This window comes from Ictidomys tridecemlineatus, chromosome 1 (assembly GCF_052094955.1).
Source record: "Ictidomys tridecemlineatus isolate mIctTri1 chromosome 1, mIctTri1.hap1, whole genome shotgun sequence".
NCBI classification, from domain to species: domain Eukaryota; kingdom Metazoa; phylum Chordata; class Mammalia; order Rodentia; family Sciuridae; genus Ictidomys; species Ictidomys tridecemlineatus.
In genome coordinates, this window is record NC_135477.1 from 42,349,805 (window position 1) to 42,366,394 (window position 16,590).

Below are 16,590 nucleotides of genomic sequence, written 5' to 3' on the forward strand. Positions count from 1 at the left end.
GAAAAAAAAGACAATTTCAACACTTTTACTACATATGGATTTATGATTCATTGTGATTCCTCCTTTGAATTGTTAATCTTACCAACTCCCTTATTTAATGAATTAAAACCTTGACAGGTTCACATGTAATATTAGAGTCATGCTTTTTTAAAAAAAACCATTTTTTAGTTGTAGATAGAAACAATACTTTTATATTATTTATTTATTTAATGTGCTGAGGATTGGACCCAGTGTCTCACATGTGCTAGACAAGCGTTCTACCACTGATCTACAACCTATCCGCCCCCCTTTTTAATCAATAGATGGAAGGAGTTGCTTTCAGTCCATGAAGCACAAAATTCACATGCTGCCTATCCTATCCATATTATCCCAGAGAAGTACTGCATTCCTTCAGAGACAGGGTACTCAATACCTCCCAGAGACCACTCCAAGTCTTCCCATATTAAACTACATCTGTACTGATTTCCAAAAAAAAAAAAAAAGGAAGAAAAAAAATCAAATCTAAAAGTAAAGAAAACACAATAGCTAATAGCTGAATGACTGTTTGTGCCCAAAGGATCTGCAAACCTGCCACCCTGACCTCCTTGCAAAGGCACAGTAAGGCTGAAATGGCCACCTTAGGGAGAGAAGAGGAAGACACCAGCCCTGGTGGTGACAACTGCCACACTCTACCTGACTTTTCCTGACATTCCCACAGTTTTCAGACACCAAGTTTTTCTCAGGGCTTCCTGGCAAGCACAGCAGGGCCTGTGCACCTATCTCACATAGGTCCCCTGGCTCTTAAAGAGCCAAGCATGATCCCAGGCTTCCTACACCTGATCAGGTGAGGGCACTTGGCCTCCTCCAGCAGGTCCTAGCACTTCTCCAGGCCTCTGTTCTTACCAGGAGCAGGGGACCAGATGGGGTCCACCAACCACCCAATGAGATGTTCTGTAGTTTTCAGAGCACATCATTACACACCAGGCCCTGCTATTCCAGCTCACCTCTGTCCCATTCCAAGCTCTTTCTCCCTGTGGACCATCCCTCCTGTGCCCCTGGGTGTCAATAGCAGTCCTGGAACCCCTGACAGGTGAGGGCCCCCTGCTGCTTTGTGGGGCCTGAGGGGCAACTTCTTCGGTTGTGTAGGTTTCTAGCAGGATCCATGTTCCAGGTAGGAAGCATCCTCCTCTCACCTCCATATCCCAAAGGGACATAAAGCAAACAGATCTTGAACTCCAAATGCCTGAGGCTCCCTACAAACCCGGAAGCCTTGTGCCCAAAAGGGCGGAGGAATGAATATTACATCTTACTCATTTCACTGGGCTCAGAACTTGAGCTGTATGACATGTAACCCAGGCAGCTCAGCAGGTGGGGACAAAAAGCTACAGATCAAATCCCCTTAATCTCCAAACCACATTAGCAACTACATTAGCAATAACTTGGGGGTTACCATACTAACTAATGTTTTACCCACCACATCTCATTTAATCCTTGAAAGGTCCAAGAGAGGGATTATTACCTACCAAAAAGGGAGGAGAGGTTTAGGACACTTTCCCATACACCAGCAATGACCTGGCAAAAGAGGCACATCCCAACCCAATGTAAGCCAACCCTCTGGAGAATTCCCTTAAACATGTTATAAATCCTACTAAGAAGTAATTCCATTAACCAAACACACATGCTTTTTTTTCAACCCCTTGTTAGAACAAAACCCTGCAAGCTACCCTAATGTTCACCCACAGCAATGCAGGGGTGGTGGGGATTGTTTGCATCTCGCATCTATCCCCCATCCTACAGGACTCTGCTTAAACCACATCCTGCCATGTGGTTTAAGTGAAATGAACAAGCAGGAGGGCCTCCCTTCCCCCAGTGGCTTTACCCCATGCTGCATCCATCACAGGAGCTTGTCCCAGGTGGAATGATTCCTCCCTCAGCCCCAGAAGATGGGGATACCATGCAAGGCAGAGCAGAGAGAAAGGAAACCAGATCCTGTTGACATTGCTGAGCCACTGGATCAAACCAGCCCTGAAACTCACCCCACTTCTGGACTTTCCAGTTTCAGGAGCCAAAACCCTCCCTTCATTGTGCAGGCCAGTCTGAACTAGGTTTTCTGTTACCTATGTCTGTAAACATACTCCCCTTTACTGAGGGCAAGGTTCATTTGCTGGTGGCACAGCCCCACAATGGACAGTGTAACCATGCAAATGCACCACAGATCAGTATATTAAGTAAAACTAATCATGGGATACCATGTAAAATGATTGCCATTTGTGTAAAGATCTGAAGACACTTGCTGGAAGGAGACTTCATTATGGTTGCCTCTGGCAACAGAAAAAAAAATCACTTTATACTCTATTTAGATTGCTTTTACTTATATTTTAAAAGACACATTTAAAAGTTGCTTGAGGTGACAAAATTACAGTCCAAGGTGGTAATTTATTTTGGTAGTTATTAAGTGATGCTTTTGAAAGCCCTGCTGAAATACAGGACACAGAACACAGGGGGCGGGGGAGGCAAGTGAAGAAATAATCAACTCCAACCTTTGTAAGGAATTTTTACTCTGCCCTCTTCAGAGCTGGGACCCCACAGAACCCCTAGAACAGTTTCCACTTAAATGTATCCTTAGCTTTTTTTCTTTCTCCTAAGGTTCCACAATAGCCCCAGTTCTACATGTGACATTTCTGAGGCTCCTTAAAGCCCCCCAAATCATTCTGAGAATAAATTTGGTTTTAACATAGACTTTGAGGAGGAAAGGCCAGTTAATTGTGACTTTGTAAGAAGTTCAAAATGCCCTAAAAGTATGTGGTTCTCTGGGCCTTTGGAGAGCACCCAGGTAAATGAGAACAGCCTGCAGGTGGCCCAGTCTGACCTGGAAGCCCAGAGATCCTTTGGACATGATCAGATAGAAGCACCTCTACCAAGATCCATCATGGGGCTGATGAGCTAAAGCTTTGTAGCCCTGGAGACACAAACACACTGACACTGGAGCAAAGGCCCACATGAAGTACTGTTCCTCCTCCCTTCTCACCTGGTGGACCTGAGGGTTTTCAGCTATGGGGGCCAGTGCTGACACAACTGACATCTGGGTAGGGACTTTTCCATGACAGTGGGAACCTCAGGTGCTGGGCCATTGAGATAGCTCTCCCCATTCTCTGCATCTCTGCAGACCATGTTCTGAGGTTGCTGGCCAGGAAGTCATCATGTGGACCCTCCTGCTGGACAGAGGCCCTCCCTCTGTGGCTTCTGCTCAGCACTTCCTTGAGAGAAGGCTGCCCTCTTACCCCACAATGCCCAGCCTCCATAAGCTTGTTGAGTGCAGGGAAGCTTTGTCCCCACCCCATCCCCAGCAACTTGGCTTTAAGATAAGCACCTCACACAGAGCTAGGGAGCAGTCGGTTTGTGGACTGAACACAGCACAGCTTGGGCCTTACAGCAAACTGAACCTACTGTGTGACACCAAGGCCTACAGCCCAGCATAGGGTTGTGCTTAGAAGCAATGCCCCACTTTTCCAAAGGCCCCCAAATCAAACTGGGCACTCAAGTCCAGGAAGTCATCATGTGGACCCGGAGGGGAGGTCACCATTTCCCCACTTTTCCCAAATGCCTATAGATTCTGAGCCCAGTGACCTGGAGGATCTTCTGGGACTGGTTCTGTTTAGCAGGAGCCAATTAGATTTGAAATTCAGAGCTGGCAGGTTACCTCCTGGCCTCCTGCTTTAGCTGCAAGGTGAGTTTCTAGGGATAGGCTTCCAGAGTTAAACCAGACCTTTCCCAATCCTTGGAGGTAACCTACCTTCCTCTGAGGTACATGTTTTATGCATGAAAATGGCTTCCTCAGACCTGTTCTGGTGCTTGAATGAGTTATTAATTCTTAAGTACTCTGAGTATTTCCTGTGTTGCTGAAACATACTGTACTATGTCCATTAATTTTTATTGTTATTTGTGTGGGGACACCGAGTGCCTGGGCTTGTGAAGCAATGCAGATGCTTTTCCTGCCTGACCCAGGACCCTGACCTGTGAGCAATGGGAAGGTCCTGGAGACCACTGAGGAGGGTGGGGCAGACACAGCTGAGGCCTGAGAGGGACAGATGGAAGAGGGTTAGAAGTAGCACACCTGGACCTCAGAAGCAGAGGCTTTTGAAGAGTTGGTTGTCCTGGTTTGACAACCAGCCAAAAGGAGAGTACTGGTGGGGATGACAAGGGCAGAGAGTGGCCAGAGAAGAAGCTGCCAGGGAAGGAAAGTGGGAAAGGAAAGCAATGGGGCCTCAGCAAGTCTGTAGGAGGAGGAAAAAAGACAGCAACAGGAAGAGGGGTGGGGAAAAAGCAGGGCGGAGTCCTGAGAGGAGGTAGGAGGAGGGTCACAGGAAGGACAGGAGAAACCTGGAGACTTTGAAGTGAGTGGCAGAACTGGAGGTGTGGCTCAGTGGTAGAGTGCTTGCCAAAAAAAAAAAAAAAAAAAAGTAAAAAGTTAAAAAAGTGAGCTCTAAGGAGGACAAAGCTTTAAGGAGAGTGCAGAGGTGGCACATTGGCCTCTGTGCAGCCTGAGAGAACAGGGAAGGTGAGGGTACAGGGCAGGCCAAGGTAGGGTGTCTGAGCTTCAAGTCAGGGGCTCCCTAATCCTTGATTTGTTTTCTTTCTTCAACCAACGACTCAAGAGTTAAACGAGATGGCCTGAACATTTTATGAACTAATTGAGAAACAAAATTCTGGAAGTCATGGCTAGAATTCCTCCTGAATTGGAGTGTGGTACCTAGGAGGATTCCAAGGGGTCCAGGCAATAGGACTACATGAATAGATGGGACCGCAAGAGCTGTCTGAAGCCTTTGGAACCAACACTCTGGCAAGCAGGGTCTATGGCCACCAACACACTGGCAGGGAGGTTTGGTGGAAGGCTCCCTGAGGTAGACACAGCCCCTGACACCCTCCCACCTCCCCCAACAACACAGAGGCCAACAAGTCCAGGATACATGGTTCAGGTAGTAGCAATGCCCAGATACTAACCCATAGTCCCCAAGCTTTTTTTGCTTGGGTAAACAGTATTGTCAGGGTTTGGAAAGGAATCACCTAAAGTAATGTTTCCTATGGGCCTGAGGGTTAAAGTTCTTCCGCTCCTGCCTACACACAGGCATGGCTACACCACAAGTCAACCAGTTCCAGTTGTAGCCTTGTTTGAAGGATAACTGAAATCCATGTTGGAACGTGCCAATCTGCACTACTATACCTCTAGTTACACTTGATCCTGCTCATTCCCCCTGCAGCCAAATTTATACTGTGTATTTAAAATCATTTTGGTAGTGACTCCAAATAAAAACAACCAAAACAGCAGCATTAATATAAAGATATATTCCATAAAAGAGTTTGGCAGTCAAAGAGAAGCAACACACTTTCTAAAAACACAAGCATTCTTCCTCTAGTCTACAGAGAATGGTAAAAAACAAAACAAAACAAAACAAAAATATCATCATCATCATCATCAACAACAAACACCCACCAGCATAACCAGTATACACCACACTAGAATGTACACTTCTGCAAGTGAATGAAGGTAGCTCTCGATCCCTGAACAGTAAGGACAGAACTGGTACAAGCTACAGAGAAGCATTAGAAGTAGCCCAGCCAAAGATGGACAATGCCCCAACTACTCCAAGGGTTTTTCAGCACATACAATAAACTTCATTGCCAAGAGCAAGCTCCAGAAGAGCCCCAACAGGAAGGGTGGGCACAGTGACCACACATATCCTGGTGGGGAATCACCACGAAAGTGAGAAATAAAATGTCCCAAGATTCTAAGCAGCTGTGGCCTGGAGTGCACAGCTCAGCAAAGGCCTGGCTGCAGGATAGCAGCTCTCTCTAAGGACAGATGTCAGGCCAGCCACCCTTTGGCGTATAGCTTCGACCAGAAGTTCTGCCCAAAAGGTTTTTGGCTGCCTATGTGGGGGGCTGGGGCATCCTGGGCAGGCCATGGGGAAGGAGGGGCAGGATTCAAGTTCGGGTGACAGCTTTAGTAGCACCAAGACTGGAAGACAGTGAGGCCAAGCTGGGAGGTGGGGTGTGTCTCGGGGGCAGTGTATGGAGGAAGGGGAATGCAGGAACACAGTAGATGGAAAGGACAGGCTGCTGTGGTTGGTTCTGGAGACACTCAGGGGAACTGAAAGGGACAGCTTTTAGTTCCAGACACTGTGTAAGGCTGCTGAGAGGAGAATGCCGGAGGAAAGGAAAAGGAAATGAAGACATGGTGTGAAAACATTCTTACCCCTATAAATAAACTATTTACACACTTTAAGAAAACGAGAGCCGGCTCTCAGTGGGGAACGGGCCACCCCCGCTTCCCCAGCAACCAGGGCTTAATGCTGTTGAAACCAGAGGCAGTTCCTGTCCTGGAAAATGGCAGTGGGGCTTGGCGGGTAGCCGCCGAGGCATTTCGTGGCACCAGTCATGCCCTGGCTCAGGCTTACTTCACTTGGACATGGCTGAGGGTCCTGCAAATGATCCTAACCCGCCACGATCCCACTAGCATACACAGATCCACTTGAGCCCCTCCCCTTCCCCAGCTAGGAGCAGGCCACTGCACTGCTGGACTTGGTGGAAAGAGAAGCTCTGTGCTCACCTGCTGTCCCTTTACCCATGTCCCACCCTAAGATGTGGCTGTCCATCAGGCTAGCGCCCATGACCCAAAGCCTGCAGTGAGGAGCAGGTGTCTGCAGAGGCTCTCGGTCTCCAAGAGGGCCAAGACAGGCACTCCTTACAGCCACAGAAGCCCAGTCTGTCCCTCGGGGCCACTGCCCCATGTAGAGACACTTCTGCCTCTAGGAAGTCCCAGCAGGGATGCAGGCTCAAGTCTTGCAGGTAAAAAGGAGCCCTGGGCCTTCAGCACCAGCAAGGAGAAATAGAGTTCATATCACACTGATGCTGAAGAAAGGGCGCTGGCTCCGGGTGGTTGTGCCAGCTTCTCTCCCACTGGATATAAGGTTGATGACAGTGAAGGGTTCTGGCCTCCACAATGTGGCTCAGCTGCACTTGCTCGTCTCTGCTCCTCAGAAGTAATGGCCGGCCTTCACCGCCTCGATGTCTGAGATCAGGGTCCTTGCCAGGAAGATGCCAAATATCTGAAACCAAAGCCAGCAGTCAGTGGCCTTTAGCATTAGCAACCAAAGGAGGAGGGCGGGGAGCAGAGAGCAGACCGGTGGACACCCCACTGCACACTGCTCCCTTGGTCCACTCTGCCAGGGTAGGGACACACTGAGAAAAACGCTCATGCAAAGGGCAAAGTACAACTGACCCACAGGTAGAAAGTACAGTCTGCTGTGTCTCTTGAGCCCAGAAGAGGCAAGAACAAGCAGGAACCATGGACTAAAAAAAGACACTTGGTCCTGCCTCTAACACAAGTGAGCACAGCACATCCCATAGGCAGAACACGTGTACCCAGATCGAAACCAAAATTAACAAGGCCATTCTATCATGTTGATCCCCAAAATAACAAATCTCAAATGTTTCCTATAAACCTGGATTCCATCATAAAACCAAGGTAATTAATGACCCTGGCTGTGCTGATGTCAACACGTCCTGTCCTTGGAGAACTGGGCAACCATGAGGCTCGGCTGAAGTTTTCCTACATGAACAGCCCAAAGTGAACTTGGTAACCTTCAGGAGTGCTCTTGATTTTTATTTCCCCTTTTAAGTTCTGCCTGTGGTTCGTAATTGACTCCCCTGCCTGCTTTGCAAGGCTATTTCTTTCCTTGTCTACATGCTTCTCTGTCTTCCTCTGCAGTCACTAAGTACACACTGCTGAGTGAAGGAGAAAGGTGCGTGCAAGTGGCTGGACCCACCGCAGTCATCCTCTTCAAGGCAGGGTTGGTGTGTTCACATGCACACCACCCACTCTCCCAGAAGCTGCTCAGACTGCCAGCATCTCCTCACGAGCTCTGTGCAGCACTAGAAATGTTCATTCCTCTGAGACCACTCAATTACTGACTTCCCTTCTAGGAGATACTGGCGGGTCCACTCACCCCAGGCCCTGTTGCCCCCTCACCACCAACATCCTTCCAACTGTTCAGGTGAACAAGCATCCGCAAAGGGCAGGAGCCAAGAGGGGCTCATGTTAACAAGAAGAGGCCTGGGTGCCCAGGTTCTAGGGACAGGGAGGAAGAGATCCTTAGGTGACTACATTGACCTGAGCCTCAGTCCTCCTTCAAGCCCCAGGTGATCAACAATATCACCTTCCATTAAGCAGCTCTGACATCTTAAATCCTGCCATGTGCATCCACTTGCAGCAGGGAAGACTCTCAAAGCAGGTGACTCCAGTCCCAACCAGATACCCTTATACAGTCTACTAGGGTCTCACTCCACTGCCATTCTGTACAGTACCTCTTACATTGTCATGACAGAGAGGCTTCCTTTAGGTAGTAGACCACAGGGAGACAGGAATCAGTCTGTCCTGGTTCTAGCCCACACAACACACATATACATTACACACACACACACACACACACACACACACACACACACACACACTCTCTCTCTCTCTCTCTCTCTCTCTCTCTCTCTCTCCCTCCCTCCCTCCCTCCCCCGCCCCACACACTCAGCTTTGAAGATCTAATTTCTTCTGTCAGGTCCTTCACACCATACACAAGCTGGACAAGCATTCTCTGTTAATGGCCCCCATTAACTTCCTCAAAATGAAAAAACCCCCACCCATCTGCAGGACCCTGGAACGCACCTGTAGCAGAGAGATGGCGATAAAAACACCAGCCACGATGTAAATGTTCCTCGGAAGCCAGCCCTCCAGCGCCTGGATGCAGCCTTTGGTGAAGATGAACTCGTCCCACTTGCTCTTCAGCTGCAGGGAAGCACCCCAGAGGCCTGAGCCTGTGGCACAGAGTTCCCACCCTGGTCCCCAAAAGCTCAGCTCCAGCACAGAGCACAATGAAGCACATGGGAAGGACAGGCAGAACTCTCCAGGAAAAACATATCCCTTGGTTTTGGTCTCTATCCCTCCGGGGTCAAGCTGCCATCAAGTCACCTGTTTACCAAAGGCCAGCTGGCCTGGTCTGTAATCCCATTTCTGTTTGGGCTACTGGAGATTCAATTCAACTTACTCAGCACACCTCCAATGCCCACATCTGGAGACACAGGAGGGGGCCTGAAGCCCTGGAGGAAGATGTACCTTTAAAGGGAGAAACTAGGAGATGAGATGTGGGGCATTCTCAAAGGATGGGCAGAAGGAAGGGATGGTGGCTCCTCAATTGTCTCCCACAGGAAAGCCTAGCTCCAGGAGACAGAGCCAGCAGGCAATGGTCCTTAGCCAACCAGTACCCTCCAATGTCAACCCTCAATGGAGCATCAGTAAGAGCTCCAGGACCTGTCCCAGCACACACACACACACACCCTTATTAACCTCACAAATGGCAATCAGCTTCAGTTTCCTTCCCCAATCAACTTTCTTCTTGGCAATAATAATGGAAGACAATTCATTTTAGAGGCCTTAGGGTCTGAACTGTGCCCCGCATTCATAAATTAGAGCCTTAACCTCCAGCACCTCAGAATGACTGTATTTGAAGAGAGTGCCTTTACGGAGGTAGTTTAATTAAAATGAGGTCACTAAAGTGGGCCCTAATCCAGAATAACTGGTGTCCTTACAAGAGAAGATTAGTACAGCGACATGTAGAGGTGTGAAGAAACTCAGGAAGAAGACGACATCTACAAGCTAAGGAGACAGATAGATTCAGTGTGTGCTGAGTGCTCCTTTCTGGTCCATGGATGGTGTCTTCTTGCACAGCAGAAGAGGTGAAAAAGCCCTCTGGGACCACTTCTATAAGGATACCAATCCCACTCCTCAGGTCCCTGACCTCATGGCCTAATGCCCTCCCAAACACCCTGCCCCATCTTCAAAAATCCATGACTCAGGGGATGAGGTCTCAGTCTATGAATTCTGGGGAAAAACAAACATTCAGCTCACGCAGCCCATCCCTGAGAAATGGCGATCACTGAAGGATGCCAAGTTTTCCAAGCCACAGAACACATCTCTAATGTCCAGGAGATGCCCCTGCAGATTCCTGAGACCCCTTCCTTTCAGGACAGTAGTCTTTCCTATCACCAAAAGTCACCAAAGGAAGAACTGGAGTCAGGGTGGAGGGTTCTGCCTATATCTTCAGGGTGGTCTTGTTCCTCTTCACATGTAAGAACTTACTCCCTGCGGTTTTAAGAAAATCCTGTAATCATGAGTCCCACCCCTGCCCCAGGCCAGTCTCCTTCCTGCTGCCACTGTCTCCCTGAGGAAGCTGCACCAAGCCACACACTCCTACAGCTTCCTCCAGAACCCCTTTATAATAGACACTTTGTATAGCTCCAAGGAGCCTCTTAAAAATACAGACTTTGTTCCCCAAAATGTCCATCCCACTCTTTAATGCAACAATGATTCTGTTTTGTGACTGTAGTCACAGGGTTTGAAATCTCCACCTGTCACTGTTCCCAAGGATCCTGCCTCCAGCTCAGGAGGGAGTGTATGGGGCACCAACCCCTGCTCAGCCTTGTCTCCGTTTAGATGTCACCTTTTCAGCTTAATCTCCCCCTGCTTTTCCCACTCCAATTTTCACTTTTGCTAAAGCAGCAAGTTAAACTATAGGGAATACAGCTTGAAAAACTGTCACCCTAAGGAGCTCTTGAAGTTCTGCATGTTGGGGTTCTCACCTGAATCCTGACATCGTATCCACACTGTGTGTTCACAACTTTTTGCTGTAAGATAATCAGAAAAATCAGTCACTTTTATCCTCTTGAGAAGTCAGTGGTAAAAGGTTCAAGAAAAGCTATAACCCAACACCAGAAAACACCTTTGCAAATTCCACACAGCCCACATCCTCCAACCAGGATAGGACAGGGGTCAGTAAACTGTTTCTGTTATGGACCAGAGAGTAAATATTTCAGATGCAGTCTCCAGAACAATACAGAATTCTGCTTTAGTAGCAAGAGAGCAGGCACTGACAACATGTAAACAAACAGGCCTGGCTGCATTTCAGGATGGACCCTGGAATTTGAATTCTGTACAATTTCCACATGTCACAAAATGTTACCTTTCTTTTCAACCATGCTATAGCTTGGATATTCAATGCCCACCCCCCCCCCCAAGTTCCCTATGTTAAAGGTTTGGTCCTCAGGGTGGAGCTAGTGGGAGATGAAAACTTTAAGAGGTGAGGCCTAATGGGAGGCCCTTAGGTCACAGGGTATATGACCTTTAAGGGGATTGTGGGAACTTGGCCCCTTCCTCTTATGCTTCTTGGCCACGAAGTGACCACTTTGTTTCCACATACATTCCCTGTCATTGCTGGTCAGGCCTGAAAGTAATAGGTCTGTCTGATCATGGGCTGGAATCTCTAAAACCATGAGCCAAAATAAACCTTTTTCTTTCTTTCTTTTTTTTTTTTGGCAGGGGATTGGGGGGGGGGTAAGTCGCATTGCTGGAGACTGAACCCACATACTAAGCATGAGCTCTGTCACTGAGCTAAGCCCAGCCCCATAAACCTTCCGTCTTTGGAAGTTATTTTCTCAGGTATTTTGTTATAGTGCTGGGAAGATGAACAATCATTTAATAATAATTAAAAGCATTCTTGGCTCCCAGGTCATATAAAAAAGCAAGCCAAATTTGGATCCTGGGTTACAATTTGCCAATCTTTGTGCTAGGAAGCAAAGTTATACTAGATAAATGCAACATTTACTACATTAGTATATTTCATAGTAACTCTCAGAGTCCTCAGACATCAGCTGTGCAACCTCAGCAAATCTGAACCTCTCCTGGGCTGGAGAACCTGCTCATGAAGTAGAAGTGATGGCCGGCCTGCTGGGAGCCCTATGACCCAGAACAGGCATTACATAACTGCACTAAGAGTTAGCACAGGGTCAGTTCTGCACAGGTTCAGCTCAGACAAAATTCAGTGCTCCTTCACAGGTCATCCCGTGAGCTCAGTTTCTGAACCCAATTACCTGGTTTAGACTGAGAATAAAATAAACAGTGGAGAATCCACAGAAAATAATTCTCCACCACAGAGATGCTGTTCCCCTGTCAGTGATGTGCTCCCCAAAGCTCCTGTAACCTTCTGAGAACTGGGGTTTTTTTTCTCCTGAGAAAGGGTATAAAGATGCCAAGCAAGGGCTCATGACCATCACAGCATCTTGTCCAGGCACCCCAAGTGAAAGCCCCTCAAGGGAGGGTGAATATTGCTTCCTCCTGCTTTACCCAGTACATCAGTGCCAGGGTGGACCATGAGAGAACAATCCCAGAATGTATGTAAACAGGATTGTAGAGGTGCAAGGCCTTGGGGCAGATGTGAAGGGCATGCACCCAGCTCCTCTAGTGTGCAGCAGAATAACAGCTCAGGGCATGCGCTGACTCCCAGAAACTACTGGCTATATGAGGAACACACGCCATGCCCAGGAGCAAGTCAACTCACCGCAGGATCCGGCACACAGCAGGAGAAGGGAACCCCACACTTCTCGCGACTATAGCTGGCACCACTGCAGTTGAAATAGACGTTAAGGTCCCAGTCTTCAGGGCCATAGGCTCCACAGCACTGGTTCTACAATCACAAAAGCCAAGAATCATCAGATGCTCCCAGAGTCAGTCTTAATGTGGCAGGATAAGTATGGTTCCTTCTATCAGACACAGAAACTGAGGCCCACCCTGCTATCTCCCACACATACAGAGATGCTGAGCAATACCACCCAGGAAATCCTCTAAAAATGAAACAGCAGCTGGGTGCAATGGCACATGCCTGTAATTCCTGTAAGTGGAGGCTGAGGCAGGGGGATTGCAAGATTGAGGCCAGCCTGAGCAATTTAATCTCAAAAAAAAAAAAAAAATTAAAAGAGATGGAGACATAATTCAATGGTAAAGCACCCTTGGGTTCAATCCCTAGTGCCACCGCCACCACTACCATCAAGGCAAGAGTAGCCCCAACATCTCTGTCAAACACAGATTGACTCAGGGGCACCACCTGGCCTCAGCATAGGGAATAGTTCTACTCTGGCTTTAGTTGCCTTTTTTGTTTCTTTATCAAAATCAAATAATTATATATATATATATATATATATATATATATAAAATAAAAGCACTGAATATCTACTCCCAAAGCAACAGTTACAACCGGAGTGAATGGCAACACAGGAAACTCTGCCCCATCCAGGGCCTCTGCCCTCCCCACTGTCTGGTACAGCTGCAAAGAAGAATCCTCATCAGTCTAACAACTGTAAAACCCAACATGCTGAAAGCACTGCCTCGGTGTGAACGGTGTCCCCACACGAGAGCAGATCGCATTTCCACACCTGCCCTTGAAGCCGACAAACGACAATGGGGATTTCCACTCGTTTTTCTGCTTTTAAGGTAAAATACTGTCTTTCCCATCCCCACCAGTCCACTGTGAAAGCTGCTTAATGATTTAATAATTAACTAATATTTCACCCCAAGAAAGCTCCATAACTTATTGAATCCCTCTGGAAAACTTTTGTGTTTTTTTTTTTAAAGAGAAGGAGGCAGCAGAGAAAAGATGATGTGTTTTAGGTAATGCTGGAGCCAGCAAACCCAAGACCATGTGAACATAGAATGAGACTGTGGCACCAAACAGAAAAAAGAACAGTGAGGGGCATGGGGTAATGGCAGGGAATTCAGGTAGACTCTTTGGTCACATAAATGGGTTTGGCTAAATTCCATGATACATGAAATAAGGGTAAACAAGTTTTGGTTAATAAGAGTGGGTCATAGTTATTTTTAGTGCTCTCTAGAGTTTATTTTCTTCTCAGAACTAAAGTGTTCCATATAAAAATTTCCTGAGGAAGGTGGGCTTTCGGACAGAGCACAGATCAAACAGAAGATAACATGGCTAGGGAGGGGGTTTTTCCCAGGGGGCCTGGAGCAGCTGGAGCCCAATCCTCCAGGTGCAGCTGTACACCAGGGGGACAGGGACAGATGGACTTATGGCCCCAGCGTGGGACTGCTTAGATAAATCCCAGGGGACATACTCCAGAGAGGTCACATTCCCCTCCATCTGAGGAAGCTTCCTCTAGGCAGCTCTGCCCTTCTCAAACAGGAAGGGGAAAAGGTCCCAGAGAGGAAGGGGACAGGAATAGCTTTAAGTGGTGAGTCATGAGCTTAGGGAGTAGGAGCTCTGCCTCCCCTGCCCCCAGTACCCACAGGGCTCAAGGTCCCAGGGATAACTGGCTGCCAGCGTGGCTGTTGGGCAAGGCTGGGGAGACCTTAGCCACAAAGGGGGAGGGTAGTGAGGGCTGAGATTCTAGAAGTGGGTGGCCTTGGTACAGTTGGAATTGCCTGCCCAATACAAATAGTGGGTGGGGAGGCACAGGAAGAGAGAGCCTGGCCGGGCCACATGAACGGCAGAGATAAACTGACCAGAGGCAGAGTACACACTCCACAACCTCCCTACTGCCTGCCACGCTGCAGGCAGAAACACAGCAAGGAGAGAAGGTTTGTGTCCCCTAGCCTTGACTGTCGAGCTGCACAGACTTGACTTAAGGCAGGAAAGTGCAGGTGCTACCACGGAACCCGCCAAGAGACAGTGCTTACAGCTTTCTGAAGGGAGTCGATGAGGTTCTGCAGGTCGATGTCGTCCCGGTAGGATCTGATGTTGCTCTCAAAGAACTCCCGGAACCGATCCCTTACCCAGTCCTGGAACAAGAAGGCCAGCACAGCCACAGCCAGCTCCAGGAAGAAGATGAGCACGATGGCACCACAGAACTGCATGGAGACAAGGGCAGTGCAGGAGTTACCACATCTACCAGGCTGGTCCTATACACCCATTTGACCCAAAACCACTACCTGCTGCAGAACATGAGCTGTCACAGGAGACCCCAGGTCAGCCTGGGAATCCCGCGTTAGTAGCAGGGGGCTTCATCTCACCCGTAAAGGGGGATGGTTGATCACTAACCACGTCATCCACTGCAACACTGCTAACAGTGAATGAGTGAAAAAAGATGAGAGGGCTCCAGGCCAATGTGCCAGTCACTGTTATGAAGCAGCCCTTCTCCCTCGAAAGAAGGAAACCGTAATAGGGAGTGAATGGCTGTCCTACCCACAAGGTTGTCAGCTCCTCTGGGACAAAGTCTGGGCCCAGACATTACCTGACCACTCTCCACACGTACACAACCATCCAAATTTCTAGAAATTGGATTTATCACCCCAACCTTAAGGATGAAGAAAGTGAGGCTCACTCAGGTACATAGCTTGTCTGCAGTCACGTAACTCACACAGGACATCTAGTTCCCTGGCAGTCTTACCACTCTGGAGGCACCAATGTTATCAGTACCCAATCTGTATGTGAGCATGATAGTCACATATAGACCTTTCCTGAGATATGTCTGTGACAGGCCAGGAATAGTGGTGGCATTCTACAAGACCCCTCTGTAGCCATAGGTTCATATCTACCTCTGTCACCAGACACTTTCAGTGTGTAAAGCCTGTGTTCTCACAGACACAAAGACCACTAAACAGCTTTAACACCACTGACAAATTTGGAGGAGCCTTTCAAAGCAAGATGGAGAAGTACCAGCATGTAGGCATAGGAACATGCATATACACAGGCCCTCCAAATGTACTCCCTGTTCCCATGGAAGCAAGATACTAAACATAGTATTTTTAAGAGGGAAAAAATAGAAAAAAAATATGTGCTTTGCTTTTTAAATTAAGCCCAGGAAAGAGAAAGCTTGACCTAATAAACTCAACAAATAATATATTGTAAAAAACCTTAACGTGTTTTCCCCACCAGGTGCTATTTAATTTTAACTGAATGCATTTAAAAATGAATTTGTATCTAAATATAAAACTAAACTCTTAGTAACTCGCAGTTCTACCAGGAAATTAAAGATTCTACATTGCACATCCAACAGATTCACAACCCTGGAGGAGGGAAATGATTTCTTAATGTTACTGACAACATCTTTTGATCTTAGCCAGGAAGGGCAAAGGTGAGTAGCAAACAAACAATTCCTCCAGAACTTCTGAGAGGAGATAAAACGCAAAGAGGGGGAGTGGAGCTGCTTATAAGCACTTCTTCCCACCAGGAGCTGAAAACCAGAGGAGCCCCACTTCTCCCGGGGAAAGGAACCAGCTCATCTGGATTTTTTTTTTCCCTAAAATCTTACCACTCAATGAGGCAGTAGGGTACAAAGTGACTCACACCAGGTAACATATAGGCCGTCCTAGCTGAGCCAGTACCCCTATCCCCCATTACCCCTACCTCTGTTACATCCCACCCCCATATCTGGGGCCACTCACAAACTTGAGCAGGCAGATGTTCTCCCGTAGGGCCCCCACACAGCCAGCGAACCCCAGTGTGAACATCACCACGCCCACCATCAGGACCAGCACCACGGGGTCTATTCCATGTAGCCGAGTCACTTTGGTGAGGTCAGACAGAACACCCTGAAAAAGGCAGAGAAAGAAGGGTAGCATTAGCCTTGAAGGGGACTCAAGGGGACTCTAGCTGGGCTGTCCAGAGATCTGCCTCTCAGGGCTCAATCCTATCATTAAAAGCCAGGCAGAATATGGCCCTGACTACCCGCTGAGAGGCACATCAGGCGAACAGATTCTTGACCACCTCAGTCCTGAGACCC

At 48.0% G+C, this 16,590-nt stretch overlaps 2 protein-coding genes across 5 annotated transcripts in view; both read right to left on the reverse strand.

The window, feature by feature from the left end:
• Positions 1-5,167, reverse strand: part of Sh2d4b (SH2 domain containing 4B) — a 99,617-nt gene extending 94,450 nt beyond the window's left edge. For 3 of the 4 annotated variants that reach the window (XM_078039039.1, XM_021735436.3, XM_078039018.1), the window contains exon 1: positions 1,859-5,167. In XM_078039039.1, coding sequence (XP_077895165.1) covers positions 1,859-1,874 — 16 coding nt within the window. In that variant the 5' untranslated portion in view covers positions 1,875-5,167. The remainder of the gene's footprint in view (positions 1-1,858) is intronic. The other variant, XM_078039023.1, reaches the window with a different exon arrangement.
• A 140-nt stretch (positions 5,168-5,307) lies between these two features.
• Positions 5,308-16,590, reverse strand: part of Tspan14 (tetraspanin 14) — a 57,606-nt gene continuing 46,323 nt past the window's right edge. The window contains exons 4-9 of the mRNA XM_005338552.5: positions 16,253-16,399; positions 14,546-14,716; positions 12,420-12,545; positions 10,666-10,710; positions 8,696-8,815; positions 5,308-7,085 (exon numbers count right to left, since the gene is read on the reverse strand). Coding sequence (XP_005338609.1) covers positions 7,014-7,085; positions 8,696-8,815; positions 10,666-10,710; positions 12,420-12,545; positions 14,546-14,716; positions 16,253-16,399 — 681 coding nt within the window. The 3' untranslated portion in view covers positions 5,308-7,013. The remainder of the gene's footprint in view (positions 7,086-8,695; positions 8,816-10,665; positions 10,711-12,419; positions 12,546-14,545; positions 14,717-16,252; positions 16,400-16,590) is intronic.